This window comes from Corvus kubaryi, unplaced genomic scaffold (assembly GCF_017639235.1).
Source record: "Corvus kubaryi isolate FWS band 111438036 unplaced genomic scaffold, C.kubaryi_AGA036_p1.0 37384, whole genome shotgun sequence".
NCBI lineage: Eukaryota > Metazoa > Chordata > Aves > Passeriformes > Corvidae > Corvus > Corvus kubaryi.
Window position 1 is genome coordinate 1,141,173 of NW_024581126.1, and position 19,802 is coordinate 1,160,974.

General features: G+C 40.3%; 1 protein-coding gene across 2 annotated transcripts in view; it reads left to right on the plus strand.

Moving 5' to 3' along the window:
- PARVA (parvin alpha) overlaps positions 1-19,802 on the plus strand; it is a 63,158-nt gene that overhangs the window by 22,448 nt on the left and 20,908 nt on the right. Inside the window, exons 1-5 of one of the 2 annotated variants that reach the window (XM_042035539.1) lie at positions 5,984-6,313; positions 16,468-16,557; positions 16,657-16,727; positions 17,344-17,446; positions 19,345-19,485. In XM_042035539.1, coding sequence (XP_041891473.1) covers positions 6,283-6,313; positions 16,468-16,557; positions 16,657-16,727; positions 17,344-17,446; positions 19,345-19,485 — 436 coding nt within the window. In that variant the 5' untranslated portion in view covers positions 5,984-6,282. Of the gene's footprint in view, positions 1-5,983; positions 6,314-16,467; positions 16,558-16,656; positions 16,728-17,343; positions 17,447-19,344; positions 19,486-19,802 lie in introns of those variants that run through there. The other variant, XM_042035538.1, reaches the window with a different exon arrangement.

Sequence of the window (19,802 nt, forward strand, 5' to 3'; positions counted from 1 at the left end):
CGAACAGGATAAACACCAGTGCCACACAAACTCCTCAGACTGACGAGCTAAACACTTTGCTTTTGCTGTCATAAAATATCCTACAGAGGCAAGTGCTGAAGACCCAGAGACCCAAAGAATTTATCTGTGAAGACAGATTTTTTACACCTTTATTCAATGAAGGGACTCTGTTAAATTTTACAGGAATGAGGCAAAGAGTGCTTAATCAGTGGCAGCTCACCAGTGCAGCAATTCAGAGTTGGTCCCTACATGGTAAAGTCAACATAGATGTGGCCAGGGCTGCATTGTGGTTCTTATGGGCCTGAATCACAAAGGAAACAAATTGTCCCTTTCAAGGCAGTGAGACGTTCCTCCATTCCTCGTAACCTTGCAAGTGTTGTGGTAAACGCCAAACAGACCACAGAAAAAACAGGTTTGTGGATCCAAAAGCCCTGCTAATAATGCTTAGAGAAACTGGTCAGCTCTTTTGCTAGTTCTCTTCAAAGCTTGAAGGTAACTTGTTGCTCTTTTATAAAGATAAGTCTCAAGGAGTGAAGCTGTGCTGCAGAGGGACTGTGAATACAGAGAGTGGTTTCTCAGCAGGACACAAGCCCAAAGCTCCAAAAAGCATCACTTGATTTGTAGAACAGACTAAAGCCTTCTGATGAACAGCCCCATGCAAATATTACATTTTTAAGTGGTGTCCTACTACTCCTTTTTTCTGACAGATATTCTGGGAATTTCCTTTTTAACAAACAATGCCTGCCTTGGTAGAAGCCTGTTTCCATGACTAAAACTATAATGAGAGCATCAGCCTAGTGTGGTTCCAGGAATAACCTACACATTCAGCTCTCCTCTGCCAAGAACCCAGAGACTGGTTGTTGAGATGAATGGTTTTGGTTAATGTGCACCACAAAGTAGGAAAATAAGATGCCTATATATTTTAGTTCATAGATAATTATCAAGAAATTGTGTATAAAGAAAATAATGTATGGTTGGGGAGCAGAAATATAAGCCTTGAACTTCCTATCCTGAAAATATAAATCACTGCAAGTTTTAAAGCACTTGCATGACTCATATACAGAGGTCATAGACCAAATTTGCTGATTGAGGCAGGATGAAACAAATTCGGCTGCATTTTTATGATATTTTTCCTGCTGCTCTTAGCTTTTTATTTACCCAAAGTAATATAATTTTCCAGAGAAGTGTAACAGATCCAACATATGGAACTGCTATCCAGTTCAGTGCTTAGGTGCAGAACTGAATGGGAACAGTGGTGTGTCAATAAATAGCTTACTGCATGTCAGGGAAAGTAGTCTCTCAGGAACCATATTGCCAGCTTGGCAGGATTCTGGAAATGGAATCTCAAGTGGAATTGGGGTAGTAATGCAGTCACTGAATAGGGCCCAGGCCTAGAGGAAATCCAACTCCAGTAACAGGAACGCTAAATGGAAGGCAGAGAGAGGGTAACAAGAAAGAGGCACTTGTTAATGTGCAGGTCTATAAATCAAGGGGTTTTTCCTCTTGCTCCTGCACAAACTTTGAGCCAGTTTAGTGCATCCCTGAAAGTCGGTACACTGTAGTTTTTCCACTTGAGAAATAATGACATAACACTGAGTAAACACTGCTAATCAATTGTGTTGCCTTTTGCTGAGTAATATTTTTGTGCCACGAGAGAAATCTGCAGGAGTTATGATCTAAGTCTGATCTGCATACTGGTTTTATGCTGCTGAGATTCTGTTGACTTTGAAGTTGTTTCTGTATTTTCAGTAGCGTTGCTGATGTTTAGATTTTGATCCAGCATAGCTTAGAAAATGAGAGGAGAGTTATTCCAGCATTCAGTTTAAAATGTCAGCACATAGCAAGTCAAGAAGTCTGGCTCCAGGTGAAGGTTTTAGACCTGAATGTGTCTTGATTTAATGGCAAGGAATGAGGCTGGCTTGTTAGGAGAGAGAGGCTGTATTATTGAGTGTTCCAAATGATCCGATTTTGTGTGCATGTATGGTTGTAGTAAAGATTTTGTTTATGATATGAGGCATAAAAAAAGTGTGTGTATTTATAGGTATAACATCATTCTCTTTCTCCTGTGTGTTTAGGGAAAAAGGCAATGGGCCTGCCTGTGTTTAGGAACACTTGGACTTTGCAAGGTGCATTGCAAATAATAGTAACATTCTGGGAGAGCTGGAATTCCTCAGGTTCTTGTCAACATATTTTTAGCCATTTGTCAGTTATAGGTGAACTGGGTCATGTCAGTGGTATTTTATTTTTTCAGTAGTCTAATTTTCTTGCATTTGCCACCTAGATCTAGTTGGAATTCCCCTTTTTAAATGACTTCTGGTAACATTCACCTGTGTTATTTGGGAAGGACACCATTTGATGATTTGCATGTCTAAAAACATAACTCTGGTATCTACCTTCTCCCTTTGCATCACGCAGCCTGTGTTGCAATTCTTCACTTTTGGATTGTAGCCCTAGTGAGTGGGGAGGGGAGGTTAAGTGTCACCCATACCCTCAGTGCCACCCCTGAAGTCCCATGTGCCAGGCTCATGGCATCCTCTGGAGGGCAGGGAAGGCCTGAGGGCAGTTTGGAGACACCTCTTTCCTCACGGCACTTGTGTACCAGTAGATGTTGGCACTGCCAGGGATCTAACCTGTAATTTCTTGGTAAATGAGCACTTTATGTGACTCCCAGTTTATATGACTCTTGTTTCTGCTGTTTCTGCTTATGTATAACATGCAAGGTCTGTCATCTCTTCTTCCATTTACATAATTCCTGGCGTTTTAAATTCAGGTAGATTAGATTTAGACTTTTTGTAATGAATCTGCATCATTTTGTGTTCTGCTTGCTCCTGAAATAGCCTGGGGGAACCTGATAGACGCAATTTATGTGTATCATTTAGAGGCAAAAGAAAGCATCTGATTGATTTAGTCTTTCTTTTGTTAGCTCTTTCCTATAATTCTAATCATCATTTCACTGTAGCATTACACCATCGAGGAAAGTATGGGTTTTCAAAGGAAGGATGCTTCCTGCCTTCCTTTCCTACTTAAAGGAAAATGGCTTGGAGGTCTTTACAGCAGATTTTCTGCTTATTCTGATGTAGCTCAGATTATAGTTTGCAAGGTAGAAATACGTCTGGCATTTATTTCACCAAGTATAATTAATTCATTTTTGGTGTTATTTCCTGACTTCAGCAGAATATGCTATAGGTAGGGTGCTTCTGTGCAGCACTGAGCTCTACTGCTGCACAGCTGTTTGTGTGAAAGCAGAACTGAGTGCTGATGCTGCAGTGCATTTCATGTGGCCAAGGGGAAAAGGACTGATGAGATTTGGCAGTGTTTGTTACTGTGCTGGTGAGATGCTTGGAGTCTTCCACATGGCTTTTAGTCTCTGTCACTTTTACACAGAGCAGAGCAAAGGAGACAGAAACATTAAGGACCTGACCCTGTAATTTTCCAATTGGAATCAATCAGTATAAACAATAAGCCAAATTCTCTTCTGATATCAGTCAATGCTCTTCTGTTGGCTTTAGTAAGGCTGTGTCCATTTGCAGTAGCTGAGAATTAAGCTGTTGCTCTCCTCCCAGCCTTTCTGATGACTTAACATAATTTTTTTATACATGAAAGTCTTGTTTCAGGTCCAGGTTGTTGGCTTATATGTTTAAATTGAAGGCTTGTCAGTCCTCATGTGACCAGCACTTTGAAGAAGATCCGTGAGTGAGGTTAGGTAAAACTGTGGGTTTTTTCCCTACTACTATCTGGATTTTCTCAGAACCTAGATAATTTTATCCCATTTGCATCAAACATGCAGGTAACTTTAGAATCCTGCATCTGTATTGTTTCTGAGGAAGCAAAATAAAATTACAAATGACAGTAATTGACATTACATGCTTTAATTTAATTTCCTCCTCTGTGAACCAAAACCTTTTAACCAAGTATTGCAGTGCTATTTCTGTATTTATTTGTTACATGGGTTAATGTGCTATGTGGCAGATCCAGTATTTATCCATTTTCACAAATTAAGCTATCAGTGTCATGTTGCCTTTGAATTGTTTCCTGTATTGATGGCCAAAATGGCTTTGAATAAGACTTTAGTCCTCCCTGGCTATACTTCTGTTTTTACAAAGCTGAAAATTGCAGGGTTGTAAATGAGCCCTTAGGAACAGTTTGGGAAACTCTAGGCCCAAAGCATCTTACCAATGTGCTGGGATTTTTCCCTGCAGTGATCTCTGCTAAGGGAAGGGGGAAGTGCACAGGCTTTTTGAAAGATGATGTTGTTGTTGTTACATTACAGGAATTAGAAATCAAGCCCAGCTTGAGTTTATGTTAGTGGCAAGTGAAAATGGATTACAGGGAGAATGAGTAGAAATTCCTCTACTGGGTCCCCAAGCTATGCACTTCAGACCTGCTGTTGTCAACTTCTTGCCGTTTTATACCCTCTGAGAAAAGAGCTCTGCTTTAGCTAATCTGCTATAACCTCACCTATTACCTGGGCATGATCTTTTGTCTACCTCTGTAGGTGTAAAAACTCAGCGTGAAAGAAACAAATTTCATTTACTATTTTTGTAAAATAACTACTTTTGTGCATGGAAAAAAAAATCACTTTATAAACAGATATAAATAATCAATTATAAAATAAGTTGATAATGCAGGTAGCTGTGGCTTCAGACTTGGTGAATTTTCTTAATATATAATAATTTTCAGCCTCCTTCTTGATATTTCAAGTGAAGCATTGTTTTCCTTTAGCTGTACTTGTGTCCCAAACAGGATTGCCATAATAAAGTATCTGGGACACTTATGATTCTATTCAGAAGTTAAGAAAAGGAAAGCTTGGTAAAAGAACTGCCAGCTCAGTATTGTCCTGTAATTGAATGCTGTTATTCAGCAGTCCAGCAATGCAGGTTTTCGGTGCCAGAAGGCAATGGGACTCCAGGAGTCAGAGTGGGGAGCCCCATTACCACTTGTGAGTGCAGCATGAAGTAGAAATGTTGCCTGGAAAGCTGCTTTTTGGAATGACCCAAAAGCTGCAGACCAGTGTGTATCAGAGACTCCTTAGAACTGGCAAAGAATGTGGTGTGAGAAAACTGATGAGAGCTCTGAGTCTTCTTCTGCAAGGAATCACATCTGATATGAAACCTGGCAAGGAATGTTGAGTAGCACAGCTGAATAACCCTAGACAATAAATACCACTCCATTCTCCATACTTGTCTTTTGGCACTGGTATTTTAAATGAAGTTCCATTGGAAATTAGAAAGGTAACTACTTTCCATGACTTAGAAATGAGCCAGGGATGTGTCACTTTCCTCCTCCTGCTCCAAGTTGAAACAAACACTTAGACATTTTACAGCTTCTGAAAAGTTTTAGTCTGTAGAAAACTTCATAAGAATTTGATTTTTAGCCCAAATAAGTAATTGCTTTAGATTATATTTTCATTACTGTCCCCCTTTGGAAGGACCCATAGACCATAAAACTAGTTTATTTCTTACCAGTAGTTTATTATTCTTTTGATGGCTCATACCTCTCCCTTCCTCTACTTTTTAGCTTTTTATATGCTTTTGCCTGTTTCAGGGCTTAATCCTTGTTCCATGTGAGTGTTGCTAATTATTTCAGTAGGGAAGTATTTGTAGAGAACAGAATACTGTGATCAGGATCTGGATTTGGTAATATTTGGCAATAACACACGTGCATCTCAATTCAGACAACAGGATTCAAAGGATTCAAGTAACTCCTGTTGATCAGACTTTGTTTCACAACAACTAAAAAATAAAAATTTAAAAAAAAAGGGAAAAGAAAAAGACACGTCCCTTCCAATGTTGCAGTGTCTATGCATAGACTTTTCCTATGCTTTGAGGGGAATTGTGACTTCATTCAGTTACAAGGGGGAAAGGTACAAGTTACCTAAGACAGAAACAGACTGGGATCGCTAAAAACGTGTGTTTTACACTTGCCCTTTGAGCACTTTGTTTAGTTGTATGACTGATAACAAAAGCACACAATCAAAACTGCATCCCAGCCTTCAGAACGCAACTCACCAAGCTGCAAAAAGCAGATTTAGTTTCTTTTGCAGATGGTCTATGAGTCTCATGTGGCATCATATTAAATTATATAGGCAGTCAGTCGCTTGTTCTGAAGCGATGCTCTGAGCCGAGAGTTGTGATGTGCTTGGACCATTCTGTTGGAAAACAGGCTCTAAAGCTAAAACAGCTCCTCTGAAGAGCAGCAGCAGAGGGGCCTGCCAGGAGCTTCCAACACCTCAAGGACTGCAGTTCCCCCTGGGATGCACTATGAGGGTGGCCCAGCGACCCTATGATGGGCTGTGGAGCATTTTGCCCTAAAGGTAGGAGACTAGACCGACTCATCTGGTTGTTTTTCTTTTCTGGTTATTGCTTTCTGATCCTGTATTTTTACAATGGTAGTTATTTTTGGTTTGTAATATTTTGAAGATAAGAATGGGAGTTTATTTTCTTCTTTCTCCTGTCAGACTTTGTTTTTCCTGGGTAAAAGAAGAAGAAAATACAGCAGTCTTTTAATATTTAATGTTATTCCATGAAAATATTTCTGCAATATGAAACAGAATTAGCTGTTTCATCCTAGTGATGTTTCGTAAGATTATGTGTTTCTATTAGCTTCAGCTTGGTACAAATTCAGTCTTTGTGTAACACTGGCTCCAGTGTGAAAATAATGCTTTTTATCAGCTGATTTCCACTCAGTGCAAGTTATCATTTGTAGTCAAAAACATGCTTGGGATAGCAATTTTCAAATGGACTATGTGTTATGCAGTAGATAAATTTTACTATTCATGCTTATTGAAATAAAACCTTCATGATACTATGTGCTTTCTAAGAGGAACAGTAACACAAACTCATTTATGACATCAAAGCTGAAGGCTGCAGACTATTTATGGGAAACTCCAGATGTGTTAGTGCCATGAAGTAAAACCCATTTGAGGTTGTTTACTTAGATGATTGAGTTGCAGGTTTAGGTATGTCCACCTGCAAAGTAGGAAATACAGCTGCAGGTATGGTTGGTGTGATTGTTCCTCATGATGAAATTGGTATATTGGCAGTGACAGCAGCCCAGGAAATGCATTTAACAGGTAGGAGTTCCCTGACAGCTCTTGACAGGTGTAGCAAGTGCTGCTCCAAAATTCCAGCTTGTTTGAGATCTCTTGGAAGAGACAGTGGCAGTGCACGTGCAGTTCAGAGCTGGGGCTTTCCCCTTACAATGCTGGTCCTGACAGAAACGCCACGATCAGATGAACAGTTCAGTGAGGTGGTTTGTTTTAGACAGGGCATTTGGAAGTTGGAGCAGCTGCTTGAGTTTTCTAAGGAAATAAGCAAAATTAGGAATGCACGGAGGGTACCAGGTGGGGCCTGTGAAAGGCAAGGCACAGGGCTGGATGAAAATCATTGCTACTGGTTTATATGGAAAGAAGGGTGTTTTCTTTGCCATGACATGGGTTTGGAAAGCAAGAGGTACAGGTATTGCTGTCCACTCTGTCAGGCTAAGTGTAACATTAGAGACAGGCTTTTAAGGCTGTATTTGAAGTGCCAGACTTCCATTTTACAAGTGCAATTTGTCTCCAGAAAGGAAACATGTAGATGTATTCCTTAAACTAGAATTGTGCCTTTTTCTATGCTGCAGAATGAGGATACTGCTGATTTTTTCTGTTAAATTAATTAATTCTGATTGAGGGATTTGAGAACCTAGGCTGGAGAGTGTTGATTTTTTTCCTGTGCAAATTGAGAACAAATTCTGCTTTCCTAAGCCAAACACAGTTTCTAGTTTGTGCTACCAAAGTCCTGTGTTGCATCATCATCTTACACTTTTGTGTAAATGTGTTTTAGGAGGCAAGCACAGCCACAATATTGATCACACCATGCTGTGATTTATGCCAGCTGACCAAAGTCCTTCCTCTAGCCAGGGATTTCCACAGACAGCCCTGATATGTTCCTTTTCATCCCTGAACTGGCCCTTAATGCTGTATGGCTGGGAAGCAGAGGGGCTTCCACACATCAGATGTGCATCTTGATAATGCACACTCATAGGAGATAAGGATGGGGAAGGAAGTTTGCCTTTTCTCTGGTCCTTGCTGTAGCAGTCAAAGCCTGAAGCTTGTCTGCTGTCAAATGCATGTTAACCTCCACATTGGCCAAGAGACCCCTGAAGGGCTGTTTAGTCTTCAGGATGCTGGAAGATATATTTCTTCCATTTTCAGGTTTCATTTTGCTGACTTTTACCAAATCCACCCCTTTTTCTTTCAGAATGTAGCTGGGTTTCTGTTGATCCAGCCAAAGCCACAGCCTATTTTTGCCATGTTGAAGGCCTGTCTTTAGATCCCAATTCCCAAATTAAATCCTGATTCTGTCCTTGACTACAAACTCCAGTTCCCTAGGATGTATTGCAGAGACTTTAAGAAACCATCTGTGTGTTAGGCACAAATATTAAACATAGCAGGGAGAAAACAGAATTAGATGTTGCAAGTTAATTCTGCTCCTGAATCTGAGAACCATGGTTAGATGCTCAGGATTGATGGACAAGGGAGCAAGGAATGGACTGCAAACTACCAGTTATGCAAATAAGTATTTTATCTACGTATTTGTTTTCATTATTGTTTTAATTTCTTTGGGTGACTCTTACCCCCCTTTCTTGTGTTTGCTACTTGTCCAGCCTTGGTGTCAACCCCAAACTTCATCCTGGTGGACTTTGATACTAAAGAAAAGTCTTGGAAGCATGAGAAGCTTTTTTGGTTTTTTTTTTTCCTTCTGGGATGCAGAAATGCTTGGCCTTTTACTACAAATCTTTTGATCCTCTGTCACAGAGTCTTTTCCTGAAGATGATGAGATGCTTATCTCAAAACACAGGTAGTTCTAGGAACTGCAGTTTGAAAATGGGGGCCATGTGTGAGACATAAACCAGTTTACAGTCTCTGAGAAGGAACTTTAACTTTCCAGTAAAAGTAGGCATTTTTCCATTTCTTTCAAGAAAAAGGGGTCATCTAGATTACTGAGATGCAGTGGGTCTCTCTTAACTTTTTCTCCTTCGAAAACAAGAAAAGAACAAGAAATTCCGGAAATCCTCAGCTTGCCACTAGTGTGCCCTCACATTCCTAAGAAGTATTTTTGGGTTTTCTCTTAGGAATAGCTAGAACTTGTTGAGCTGGGAAAGACTTCTTGGAACAGATCCTTGGTTTTGTCTTCTCTGCATGAGCGCCTCTTGTTGATGTTGGAATAGCTGCTCTTAGCTGGTTGGTGATTCACAAAATGAGGCAAGTCAGCCCTATAAAATCTGCTTCTCCACTCCACAATGTTTGGAAAAATTTATTGCAGCAAGCTGGTGAGCGTGTAAGAGGAACAATTGCCTCCACTTGCACCAAGAGGTCTGTCTGCCTCTCTTCTGGATATTGCTACCTGCAGATTTGTTATAACTTGAGAAATATCAGTGTCATTGAGGAGGATACAGATGCTCTCCCTTCTGTCTCTGTATGGCCCCACGTTCTCTGTGCAATTCTGAGATGCCTCAAGAAATCAGCTCAGAGATCTCTCAGTACATACCTCAATAAGTTGAAAATCCTAACTGTCAGAGGGTTTGTTTCCATAAAGTATTTTGCTGTCCCAGGATTTGTTTCAATAAAGTGTTTTGCATGTAGGGATGCCACGTGCAGACCAGCTAACAACCTGTATGTGTCTGTTGCACGAAGACCCTACCAAAGTATCTGAGGGTCTTTGGAGTTTGTTTTGGGATCAGATTCCACACAGCACATTTTGATTAGAACTTGGAATGGTCACAGCTTTTCTCATGCGCATGGTTTGTTCTTCAGTGTGAATAAGAATCAGCATCAATTGAACTCTGTATTTGTTCCCAAAACTGCCTTTTGGGATTTTTCAGTAGGGTTTTAAACACTCCTGTGGGGTGACAGGTTTTTCAAAACATCTGCAGATACTGGTTATGTATTTTAAAAGATGTGTTGAGAGGATGTGTAGAAGGAATGAATGGAATGACTGGCATCTGTGTTAGCTTGGCACTTCGCTGCTTATTACCTCTTAGAAACTACAGGGAAATTCTGAGAACGAACCTTCATCCCAAATGAAATGTGAAAGCATGGAAGGCTTAATGAAGCTACTTGTGATATGGCGAAAGAGAATCACATGTACTCTTTTAAAAAAGGACTGAGTTTGCTTCCTGATTTGTTGTTTTTTACCTACCCAGACCAGACATCTGTCTGTCTGTGGAGGGTTTTTTTCCCTGCTAATTGCAAGAAAGAAAGGAACAGCAAACTAGTCACTGAGGTACTTCAGAGTGGCTTTGGACTTTAAAGAAAGTTCAAGGCAAAAGGCATTTAATTTGTGTTGCATACATGAAAATCAAATCATAGCATTTCTCCCATCTTTTTTTGTGAACAGTATTACTCCTGTTCCTTTTGTGTGCATGCCATGTTTGGTTTAATGGAGAAATGAGAAAAGAAAATAGATTCTTTTTTGGAGACTGAGTACTAATGCAGAAACATTAAAGGCAGGCACATTGTTGTCAGCCAGTTTGCATATTTATTTACTTTTACAAATGGTTGGCTTGGAGTCAGCAGTTAATGGAATGAGAATGATGTTCCTGTACAGATCATTTCCTGAGACACATTTTCAATTACAAACATATCTCTGCTTTTCTTCCCTCATTTGTTATGTCTTGGAGAATAAATGGGGAGTAGCATTTACAACTTAAGGTTTATGTTCTGAAGACAATTTTAACAATGATCCCCACATAAAAAGGCCCTTTTGTAGTTGCAGACATTTGTTTATGATGTTTTGTGCTGTGAGTATCAAATTTCTGGTGGACGCTGTGTCACACTCTGCAAACTTGTAAACATCTATAAATCCATTGGATCATTTTAGTACCATGTGTAATGCAGATTTATTGCCTTTTGTGTGGATTTCTTTTGTTTCAGAGTTAAAGCTGAGCTGCCAGAATCCATGTTTAATGAATTATGTATTCCAGAAAATTAGGCAGTATTATTTTAGATTAGTATTTTCTTTACCCTTTGTGGACTTATAAAATGCACATGCACAGGTATTAGAAATTAACTTTTTGGATAGGTGGCCCAGAAAGCAATTAGATAAGTTTGCTTGACTAAATAGTATCATTTATAAAAGCCCGAACTATGACTTTTTGAAAATATTTTTGCTGTTTTTTTCTCTCATTCTCTAGCCATCTTAAGTTGTTTTGGTCAGTTTTCACATTTACCGGTACAAATCCAGAACTACCCCACTGGAATTATATCAGTTTATAGAACTGGAGTATGTGAGAGGGAACAGGAATCATGCTGAGCCAGTGAGCTGGTATAAATCAGCATAAATCCACTGAGATCTGTGTGGATAGAGTCATTTACACTCAAGTCTGCATTACAGGCTATCAAGTCAGTAGAAGAACTAAAGCTGCTGTTGTGCACGAGTGGTTACAAAAGGAAACCATCGAGGTCATGGGCATTTACCAGAAATTTGCACCCAATAAAGGGAATATGAAACCAAAACCCAATTAATCTAAATTTGGCTCAGTTCTAATTGAGTGTATGTCTTATACAAGAGCAGTAAAAAGACACTTCTTACTGAAAATCTGCATTCTTCTAAACTGGCTGTTTTTTCTGGCTGCATGTCTAAATGTATGTAGCATGGGCATGCATGTTTGAATGTGGGCACACATACGAATGTCTACTGCTATTCTGGCAACGTGATGTCTGCAGCTGACCTTCCAAATGGTGCTTTTTCCAGGAAAAAATAGCTTAAGATAGAGACATGACATGTAAAGCTACTGCCTACCATAGCAGTTTAAAATATCGAGTAGATTTTGACTTTCTTATAGAAAGCTTAAACTCTTGGAGCCATGTGAATGTCAGCAAATCTCAGCTTCCACAAAAAACCCAAAACAAAACATAAAAAACCCCAACCCCAAAGTACATGAAACCTTAAAAATGGTGAAGACCTTGACTGCAAAACCCACATGCTAGAGAAAGAAAGACAATTAAAGACCTGCATAAATGTTATGTATGTATATATGTCTGTAGGTGTATGTGCATCTATTTAAGTCTCCTGCGTTTGAAAGATCAAGATTAGAAGCAGCATGCCATTGTGCTCCTCCAACTTTATAGTTTGGTTCTAGTTAATCCCACACTTTCAGAATTCATCCATTCCTGTCGTAGCACTTGAGTAATTTTAATTTTGTAAGTACTGAACCAGTTACATGGGGAAGATGTGGCTGTAGCACTCAGAGGAGAGGCTGTTTTACACTGCATCTTGCTGTGTTTGTTTCATGATTCTTCAGATGGGTATGCTAAAATACATCTAAACCACAGAGAGTGCACTGGGTGATGTGGCATTGCCGAGCTCAGTTAAATAATGAGATGTGTTTCATTCAAATCAGAATAACTCTAAGCCCTGAATACTAAATAGGGCAGCAAAAAGCCTTCAGCACACAAAATAAACAAGTAAAAAACCCAGATGATACTGTCTAATAAATACAATGTGGAGCAACAGGCTGCATGTAGTGGAGGAATTAAGGCAATTTAAACCGTATGGGCAGCACTCCACTCTCAGATGTGCAGCTCCAATGGCAGTTGGATGCACACATCACAGGGCAGGGCTGGCTCGGAGCACACGCCTGGATTTGGTAGCATAGGTTTATGACCTTGTAATCCTAGAGCATCTAAAACAGTAAGAATTCCATCCAACTTAAAATAGCTGCTGTAGTTGCTGTTGATACAGGCTCGCGGGCTCCCCAGCTCTGGGGCCAAATTTGGTGCTGGCATGATGGGAGGAAGTCTGTTGACAGCTGATAGCAGTGGAGTTGCACTTGATTACATCATAAGAAATTTGGCACGTGGAGCTGAATCAGAAATCTGAGCAGAAATGTCCATTCCTCATCCAGAGTTAAAACTGGGACTTTGACTTTGCCAATCCACAGAGATTTGTCTGGCCCATATGTAGCTGTTGCTTTTAAGGGTCTTGCTTTAAAAGTGCATTCCTGCAGTTCCATTCAGCATGGTGACTGAAAAAAAACCCTGAAGGTCTGGATTTTGCTCTCATGTCCAAAGGGATGAAGTCCTTAATCTTCCCAATATAAGCACGATGAGCATAAGCCCCATGGTAGCTGATGAACTGGGCTATATCTGGGTCACAGCAGAGGGTGAGAACACAAAGGGGCCTTAGCTCTAATTGCTGGGCTTGTCCAGTGGCCAGGCATGCCCTGTGTCCAGCACAAAACCCTGGATGCTGTCCTTCCCAGGAGCTGCCACAGCTCCCAGTGCACTGATCTGTCTCCTGGCAGCTGGTGTGGTAGAGATGAGCTGCTACAGGTACATCCCATCCCCTCCTCCCTTCCTGGGCTTTACACTATAAGGCTCGAAGTGCAGGTCTTACTGGTGCTCCAAAGCCATTCCTCAAAGTATTTCAAGAAATTAGATTATTTTATGTTAATTTCAGCTGCTGCAAAAATTGCCCCAGTACTGTGTTCCTTCGTTTTATTAAAATACTAAGTTGCTGAAGTGATTTCCCTGAAAATGAATTAAAGCAAATTAATGAAAAGGAGCTGAAAAATGGACTTCTCTACTGAAACTGTGGCATGCAAACTCTTAACCTCAATCACATATTTGTGGTTGCTCTATAAACACCTAAGTGTATAGCAGTGATCTGTCATGGTATTTCTTTTGGTGGAAATTCTTAGAAAGTGAGGCTGTACTTCATAATACATTTTCTCTTAGTTTACATACAGCTTGATATAATGCATGTGCTTACCTGCTCCATTTAGTAACATTACTAATCTGTAGTTAAATCTTTGCTCTTCAGTATTGGGAAAGAAATGAAAAAGATACTGTCAGGCTCCTGGTTTCTCCATAATGTTTTCTGCTTGTGGGGGACAGGAGGGCAGGAGGAGTCTTTATTATGGGACTAATACCAACCTGGGGCAGGGATTGTGCACTGCAGAATGAAGAGGCTGAAGAGGAGCTGTCCTCTCTAAAAACTGAATCCCTCTGGGATCTTTGGATCATCTAGAGGTGTGTTGGGTAGGTTCTGCAAATGGCTCTGGCAGGTGTGCAAAATGTCTGTGCTTACAGCAGTGTACAGAAAGCAGAGCTTAGTCCCTGCTGTGCAGTAAATACCGCACTTGCATTCGAGTACACATCAATGTTTTAGTTCCCCGTGTATATTTATTATTATTTTATTTGCATTTTATGTTCCCTTTTCATGCAAAGATGTGGCAGGGTTTTGTTTACTTTCTCTTATTTTCTCTGAGAATGTGCTGGAGGTCATGTTATTAAAGGTAGACTGTTGTGCACGTTAGAGGACAGATATGGGGAGGTTCAGTGGGCCTTGTAAAGAATTCCTTACATAACCTTCAACCTTGAAAGGTGCACTCAGTCTCCTTGGAGAATTGTCAGCAAGCTCTGCCAGTGGGTTGCTCCCTGGAGGGAGGAGCCAAAAGCTTTCATTACTGTCGTTCACTCGGAAAATGAGCGGACTGCTTTCTCCAGTGTGTCTCACCCAAGCAGAGCATCCAGCCCTTTGGGACAGGAGAGCTCAGTGAAGGCAGTTGGCTTGAATAGATTTTATTTTCTATGCTCCCCCTTGGGACTGATGTGAAAAAACCCTACATTTTCTGCCTAGGAAGCTTTGTGGGGAAGCCCTCCATGAGCTAAACATTTCGGAACAGAAGGACCTCCACATGGAAGTTTTCTACCCACTGACATTTTTATGCCCATAACCATTTTGAACCAAAATAAAAATTAAAAAAAAAAAACCTGAAAAAAAAAATCAAAGAGGTTAATAAAACCAACAGTGATTTTCTCTAAGGAGTGCTAGCATTTCCAACAATTGCCATTAAGTGCAAGCAGTTCCCGAGATTGTACATGCTAGACCAACTTCATCCTTGCTGTAACTCCTCAGAACTCAGTGGAGTTACATGAGGGATTAATTTGGTCCATTGCTTTCAGCCATTAGTTTTAGAGAATATATAACAATCGAGGGAACTATTATTGTCAGCATTGTTTTATGACTCTCTAGAGCTGCTCAGTATTTGTATTTTACAGACACATAAGCAGGGTGAGTGTATGGAGTGAAGTTATGGGTTCAGTGTTGAAGGTAGTGGATTTTTCAGTTATTTGTGTACAGTTAAAAGTAATAAACATTCTAGCAGCCATTATTGCTGTGAGTCTTACATAGATGCTTGAATACAGCTACACAGATTCTTGAAGCATGCACAGACATTTCATCTGGCAGACCACAAAACATTTCATGAAGCGTAGAAAATACCTGGAAGTTTCTAAGTCCTGTTATCACACCAACTGACTGATTATCACAGTGTTCATGTGAATTGAGCTATACATACTGCACTGAGGAAGTTAAGGCACAGAGGTAAAACTTCCAAAAGCTAACTTACAAGGCAGCCATGAGGGCAGAGACAAAACAGATGATCTTTAGAGTACTTCTCTGTTTTTTTAGAAACCAAATTGTCTCTGTAATTTTCAGAAAAATCTGAGGACAGCATCAGCTGGTAAATCTGAACAGTTGGATGGTGAATCTGCATCTGCACATAAGTCATATATTTCAGTTCATGTCAGAAGGTGTGGACAGCTGCCTGAATCTTTAGGCCATATGTAGGATTGTTGGATTAAGTTATTTAAGTTTAAATTCTGATTGGTATAGATGAGCTAACAACCAGTTCTGTTAAAGGTTTGTGCACTGGAAATTGAGTGGTCAAAGCAACATTGCCAAGACAGCGAGCCCCTTTCCTGGTTCAGTACATCGGATTACTTCCCCATTCCTATGTCTGTCCTTCTCAGCCTATGTCTGGACTCCACACTAAGGCAATATTTCTGGAGGTTCATCATCCTCCACTGTGTCTTGCTGCTGTGATTTCTGCTAAGGAAAGACCAAGAACACAGGCCAGAAGCATCCTAGAGCCTGCCCTAGCTAGACAGTGTAGACACATCAGCATCCTGGACAACGGAATGTGCTGTGTGCTGCGGCTGCACCTTCAGTCCTGAATAGTTCCTCACTCTGGTAACTCCTGTGTGGGTACCCAGCCAGACCAGCTCTTCTCAAGCAGCTAAACTTGTAGCATCTCCAGAGCCATGGTGACATAGTGAGAACAATAACCATTTCCCTCAGCTAAAATGATTCATTAGTGTTAAAATGTCAGGACCATTAAAATGCAAGTGAGCCCTTTAAAAATTTGAGGACAATGGGCCGTATCCTGGAAAAGATTTCAGGTAATTGCATTGGTTCCAACACCATTATCCATGAAAAATGTACTCATAAAAGTAAAGGTTTGTTGGCTGCACCTCCCATTTTTGTTAGCTTTCCTTTATTGCTGTAATTACACCCAGTGGCTTATCTAATAGAGTCATGTTCTTATAAAGAAATTAAGACAATGCTACTTTTAGTGAGAGTGAAATTGTAAGTAAAATTAAATTGAAATTTGACTAAGTTTTTCTTTTTTATTTCCTAGTGTCTGAATTACAGGAAGAAGGAATAAATGCCATTAACTTACCTCTCAGTCCCATTCCATTTGAACTAGACCCTGAGGACACTATGCTAGGTAATTCAGAACAATTTTACACCTCAACATGAAAGCCTGATGTAAAATAAGGTGGTGTGCCTGGGATAGCTTCTAATGTTTTTCTTTTAAACCTTCCAGAGGAAAATGAAGTCCGAACAATGGTTGATCCAAATTCAAGAAATGATCCAAAATTACAGGAACTAATGAAGGTAATGAAAGCATGTAAACCCTCTCAGGAAAGTGGAACTATTTTTTAATGCCATCCCTGCCTCTTTCACTTGAACACTTCAAAGCACGAGTTAAATATTGATTAGTTGGAACCATGTGGTGCATACATCCCAGTGAAATGGGGAGGTCATTTGTTGCAGTATCTTTCTCTAGACGTGGCACAGGGAGACTTAAGAATTTCTATTAAAGTCCTGAGTCCGGAGTCTCAGTACCATCCCACCCCCAGTCTTAAGATCACACTGACTTTCCCTCATCCTTGTGATTCTTGGGGTTAGAGCTTTAGCAGGATGCTTCTGTAAGATCAACTTCAGCACCTTTTGCTTCACAATAAGATGTTAAAATGCTACTGAAAGCAAGGGAAAGGTTTCACTCCAGAAGACACTGCGTCAATTAGTGTTTGTCTAGACCTCGCAGTGCATTGGCACAGTCACCTTAGAAGAGTCCTTCCTGAGTCTTTCCTGTTTGCTCCTCAAGGTATGTCAGACTGTATTTTGAGCCACTGCAGCTTTGGTATTCTTTCTGCTAAGAAAAATGACATGTGTTTTAAATTGCAAATGAATAGTGTATAATACTGCCAAATTTGTGTTTCCCGTATAGGTATTAATTGACTGGATTAATGATGTGTTGGTAGGAGAGAGGATTATTGTGAAAGACTTGGCTGAAGACCTGTATGATGGACAAGTATTGCAGAAATTATTTGGTAAGAAAAAATACACGTGCACGCTGTTGAGGCACTTTGTCAATAAGTGGATCTCTTGTTCCTGCTCAGGAGCCTTGGTATCATCTTACATTTATGCCACTAAGTGATACAAAAATAGCAGTGTGTTATGAGACCCCTGAGCAATGGGCTGTATGCACAGTCCTCATAGCTGCAGTGCAATGTGTGGTGCTCTGCAGTTGATGAGAACAGCACAAATCCTACCTGGGCTGCTGGAGAGAGGGGACTCTCATCTTGGCAACAGTGTTCACTCCAATTAAATTTATTATCTGCATATGGGCTGCACAAACTTCACCATGTTACAAGTGGAAAGTCAGTTTGAAGGCAAGGGCATTTTCGGTACCACGGTGGATGTTTTTAATCTCTGCTCATTCCATACTATAGTTTATTCACTTTGCAAGGTTCCTCTGGAAAGTTGGAATTTCTTTCTGGTTTGATGTCTGGCTTTTAACATGACTGAGGTAATGGTGCCCAGTGGGCTGCAAACTGAGCTTCAGCTGAGAAACAGATAGAGAAAAGAAACTGCTAATGCAGAGTTGGCATGTGCTTTTTACACTGTTGGCTTGAAAGCCATTTTCTTAGTTATTACAGCTCATAAAGTCTCCAGTAAATTTCTTTCCAGTATCCTAAATGAATCTTAAAACATCATGTGAGCACTTCTAATAAAGACTTCACAGACTATTCTCTTCTATGAATGGTTAAGCTATTGAATGTATTGTGATGGACTGGATATGCCCAGACTGAGCAATTTGATTGTCATGGGCAAGCCTCCAGTGACTTCACCCAACATTCCAAAAATGTGTGTCAGATGCAGCCTGACTCTAAATATGCATATACTGATCCAGCATTTAGTGATTTCAGGGGAATCTTTTCCATTACCCTTAATTCCTTGTGGATCAGATCTCTGCTTACTAAACCTTTGGTCTTGTGGTGAGACTATGCACAAACTGATTTCTGAGGAGGCCTAAGAAACCTATGGAGATAGCAGCCCGTTAGGCAGGATTAGTATATAGCAGGATTAGGAGATAGCAGTCTCTTAGGCTGGTAGTTTAGGCTCCCTCCCTTTGGGAAGATAGTTGGCTTTGATGAGAACAAGATCAGCTCTTACCAAATAAGATACCTCTTGACAAGATACTCTTTTGTAGAAGTAAATTGGTAAGTGACCAAGCATCTTGTTTCTGATGTTGTCAGCTGGGAGCTGCTATACTTTCTTTGCTTAGGGTAAACACTAAGCCATGTATGTATATACACAGCAATCTGTACTAATTAGTAACAAACTAATTCATAAAGTATTTTAAAATCTACTGCAAATTTTCTCATAGGGAGAAATTGCCTGAGGTTTTAGTTGTTTTCATGAAAACTTGTTTGTCTTTCTTTGATGCATCCTCTGCCTCTATAAATATGGAATCACTCAGTTTTATCACTAGTAGGCCAAGTAAAATTTTTATCTCCTGCATCTGAGGTAGAAGCTGGAGGAGACTGGTGGAATAAATCCTAAAGTTGGTGTCTGTTTCCTAGGTTTGATGGTCTGCTGTACAAGCCACTTGCATGCAGAATAACCTTTATCCAGTAGCAATAGAAGTAATGGGCCTTACCTCCACATCTGGTGCTCCCTAAAAGGAATTGCAGCAAGTATTTGTTAGCCAGTGGTGTGGCATAGAGCAATACTTGGCCTTCCCCTTGTCAATGTGTAACTAAAGGGAAAATGTGAACTTACCTTTAGGAGCTCAGAAGTGTGGAGAGAAAGTGGCTCTGGAAAACAACTGATGTAAAATTAGGCAGTCTGATGTCTCCTGAATGTACCTCTGGATGTATGGAATGTCTTTGTGTTCATGGAGCTCAAAATTGTTTTTTCTCCGTTTTTATTCCTATCTCTTCAGAGAAGCTTGAAAGTGAGAAGCTGAATGTTGCAGAAGTTACTCAGTCTGAAATTGCTCAGAAACAGAAGCTACAGACAGTGCTTGAAAAGATCAATGAAACCCTTAAACTCCCTCCAAGAAGCATTAAGTGGAATGTTGACTGTAAGTTTTGTGTTTGCTATACTGTTCTCATTTGTTGACAGCTGGGAGTTCATAGGTGCCCTCTGGAAATCTGAAATGTCCAATGATGAGGGAGGGCTGAAACCTGGGATTTATGGTGGGAACTGCTCTGAAGGGCACTTCCAGATGTGCCACTCTACCCTCTTTACTGGTGCTCAGCCTTCAGTTCAGTTAGGTGTCTTTTCAGAGTCTGTCCAAGTGTGGCGGTTTTGCTCTGAGGTCCATGTGCATACCAGCTTAAGTTTTGTGTTGCTAAATTGGTTTGTTGGAACAGGCAAGTACCTGCAGAAATGCAGTGG